Source organism: Myotis lucifugus, unplaced genomic scaffold (assembly GCF_000147115.1).
Source record: "Myotis lucifugus unplaced genomic scaffold, Myoluc2.0 scaffold_1530, whole genome shotgun sequence".
Taxonomy (NCBI): Eukaryota; Metazoa; Chordata; class Mammalia; order Chiroptera; family Vespertilionidae; genus Myotis; species Myotis lucifugus.
The window spans coordinates 33,733-37,152 of record NW_005872578.1 but is presented as its reverse complement, the minus strand read 5'-3'; the positions used below and the strand labels follow the sequence as shown (position 1 = coordinate 37,152).

The 3,420-nt window shown below is 47.6% G+C and overlaps 1 protein-coding gene across 1 annotated transcript in view; it reads left to right on the top strand.

The window, feature by feature from the left end:
- Window positions 1–3,420, top strand: part of LOC111824447 (ankyrin repeat domain-containing protein 18A-like) — a 27,407-nt gene that overhangs the window by 14,490 nt on the left and 9,497 nt on the right. The window contains exon 3 of the mRNA XM_023748551.1: window positions 2,103–2,158. Within this exon, the coding sequence (XP_023604319.1) occupies window positions 2,103–2,158 (56 nt within the window). The remainder of the gene's footprint in view (window positions 1–2,102; window positions 2,159–3,420) is intronic.

The window sequence follows — 3,420 nt, the reverse complement described above, 5'->3', positions numbered from 1 at the left end:
CCCTTTCCCATTGACTTATCAGGGCGATATTGCAAATTAACTGGCCAGCCAAGGATGGCCAGTTTACCCCCACCAAAAGATGGCCGGCTATTTTGCATATGGTGGGCCCAATGCTGGGAGGCAAAAGGGGAAAGGGTGGAAGGAAGCCCCCTTGCCCCTGATGGGTGGTTCGGAACCCCGGGGGGGGGGTTAAGGGGCCGGGGGCAGGGCAAAAGGCGCCCCTGGGGCCGCCTTTTGCCCCTGCCCCCCCAGCAGTGATCAGAGAACCAGGTGCTTTGCCGCCCGGGCCAGTGATAGCGGGAAGCAGGGGTGGAGCCAGCAATGGGAGCTGGGCAGGGACGGAGCCGGCAGTCCTGGGAGCTAGGGATCCCCTTGCCCAGGCCTAAAGCCTTGGCCCAAAGACGTTAGGCCTGGGCAGGGGCAGAGCGGGAGATCCGGGGATCTTGTAGTACACTGCCCAGGCCTAATGCCTTGGCCAGATGTGTTAGGCCTGGGCAGGGGTGGAGCCTGCAACCGCGTGTAGCTGAGGGTCCCCTGCCCAGGCCTGACACCTCTGCCGGAGGCCTCAGGCCTGGGCAAGGGGCCTATCCGGTGATCAGCGATCGGAGGGTGATGAGGGTCAACTCCTCTGGCCGAGGCATCAGGCCTGGGCGGGGGGGCGGAGCCAGCAATCGGAGGGGGCTGGGGGTCCCCTGCCCAGGCCTGATGCCTGGGCCAGAGGCATCAGGCCTGGGTGGGGGGTGGAGCCGGTGATTGGGGGGATATGAGGGTCCCCTTGCCCAGGCCTGAAGCCTGGGTCAGAGGTGTCAGGCTTGGGCAGGGGGTGGAGCAAGAGATCAGAGGGAGATGGGGGTTCCCTGCCCAGGCATGATTCCTGGGCCAGAGGCATCAGGCCTGGGCAGGGGTCAGAGCCAGTGATTGGGAGGAGATGGGGGTCCCCTGTCCAAGCCTGACACCTCTTGGGGAGGCGTCAGGCCTGGGCAAGGGGCCGATCCTGCTATTGCAGGGTGATGGGGTCAACACCTGACGGCTCCCAGTATGTGAGAGGGGGCAGGCTGGGCTGAGGGACACTCCCTGCCACCACCACCCAGTGCACGAATTTCGTGCACCAGGCCCTTAGTAAATAAATAAAAAAGCAATAGACAGAGTGGAAGACTGTACATCATGTTTACTGTTTAGAAATGAAGTGCAGTTGAAGGACTGGAGAGACAGTGTGTATATGATCACTGTTATCAGTTGCTGCTGAGAAGTAAAGTATTAAAGGACTAAAAGAAGATGACTCTCCAAAAAATTTTAGTGAAATTATAGAATTGAAAGTCAGCTTCTTATGTAAAAAAAAGAAAGAAAGAAAGAAAAAAGATTGAGTGGTGAAAATATGAATATATGGGTGAGACCTTTGCATTAAAAAAATGTTATATTTAATGGGTGGGGATGACAGGATGACAGAAAAAGCTACAAAAATCAAGTAAAAGTTATGATTTTATGTAACATAGAGAACACATTTTATTTAAAGAGGAAAGTAACAGAAAAGTAGAAAATGAAACCTATGGAAGAAAGCTTACAGAGAATGAGATTCTACCTCATCCTAAAGTCAGATTACCACCATAAGGTAATGGGGACTGCATGGGAAGCTTTCAAAGATTACCTTAATAAGATGTGATTTAATTGAACCTGGAATATCTTGAACTATTGATGAAAATGTTTCTAGGGCATCTTTAGAAACTAAAAGGTCAATGTAGCCTTAAAAATTATTTTAGCCCTTAGTAATTTATATATTAAAACCTCTGTTTTCACAAACTTTGGCAATTTAATTTCCATAAAGAAAGTGGTGAAACTGTAAAATCAATTTAAGCTGCTGTAAGATATCATTATTTTTTAAATCTGTCCTATTGGCATCAAGTTTATAAACTAGATCTTATAAACCTGTCTACTACCATTTATAAACTTGTGTATGCATGTTATTCATGAATTCATTAGAAATCATATTTTTAAAAAAGAAGAGTCTCTAGATTTTTAAAAATAATTTTCTTTAATTTTTTTTTAAATGTCAGCACAAAAAAGAAGAGTTAAAGAAATATATTGACTTAAATATATTTCTGCAGCAGAGGTTGCAGCAAGAAGTAAATGAAATTGGTGATTTAGAAAAAGAGATTACTCGGTAAGATTTTAATATTTCAGAACATTTCTGCCATGAATTAAGATTTAACTGTCATTTTACTTTATTAAAAATAAAATAAAATTTATTTCCTCTGTAAATTTTTATAATTAAATTATCCTATTTAAAAATTTACTGGAGAAACACACACCACAATCTGAAACTGCTTTGAAGGACATGATATTGTACTTACTTTTTTATGATTCGTAAAACCATAATGAGGATGCCTTTTGCATATCCTGTCAACTGTTCTTTTCATGGCTACCTTGAATTTTTAATTCTGCAACATATCTGCTCTCTTTGGTGATATTCCCTTCTTCTCATAGTGTGCATCCCTTCTGCACTCAAATATATCCTATCTAATAATAGACAAACATGGTAATTAACTGCAACTTCGCTACCCTTCCCATTGGCTAATCAGCGAGATATGCAAATTAACTGCCAACCAAGATGGTGGCCGGCAGCCAGGCAGCTGAAGCGAACAGGAGGCTGGCTTGCTCCAGTGATGTAGGAAGCCAAGGTTCCCCACCTGCTGCTGCCGGCCTCTGAGCTGCACTCTAAGCAACTATGTTGCAATTATAGAAGCTAAACAGAGCCCAGAAACCTGCTTTCAGCCAGCCGGTCCTCAGAGCTGGAGCTGTAACAGTGTTTCAATTATAGAAGCCAAACAAAAGCAGATACCTGCTTTCAGCAGCCGAGGTCTCAGAGCTGGAGCCAAGCCTCAGAGCTAAAGCCATCCCTCAGTTCCAGTGACAGCCATAGAAGGCAAATAAATCCCAGAATCAAAAAAAAAAAAAGAAAAAAGGAGAGGTTGGGAGCTTCAGTCACCCGCCAGCCTGAAAACGGCCCTCAGGCTCTCACCCAGACTGGCCAGGCACCCCAGTGGGGACCCCTACCCTGAAGGGGGTGTGACCAGCTGCAAACAGCCATCATCCCCTCATCCAGGCTGGCCAGGCACCCAAGCGGGACCCCCACCCTGATCCGGGACACCCTTCAGGGCAAACCAGCCTGCCCCCACCCATGCACCAGGCCTCTATCCTATATAGTAACAGGGTAATATGCAAACTGACCCTAACAGCAGAAAGGACTGGGACTGGCTGGTCACTGTGACACATACTGACCAGCCAGGGGGGAAGATGCTTAATGCAGGAGCTGCCCTCTGTGGTCAGGTTGCTCTCACATGGGAGGAGCTCTGCTCAGTCACAAGCCAGGCTGATGGCTGCCAGTACAGCGGTGGGGAGGGAGCCTCTCCTGCCTCCTCAGCA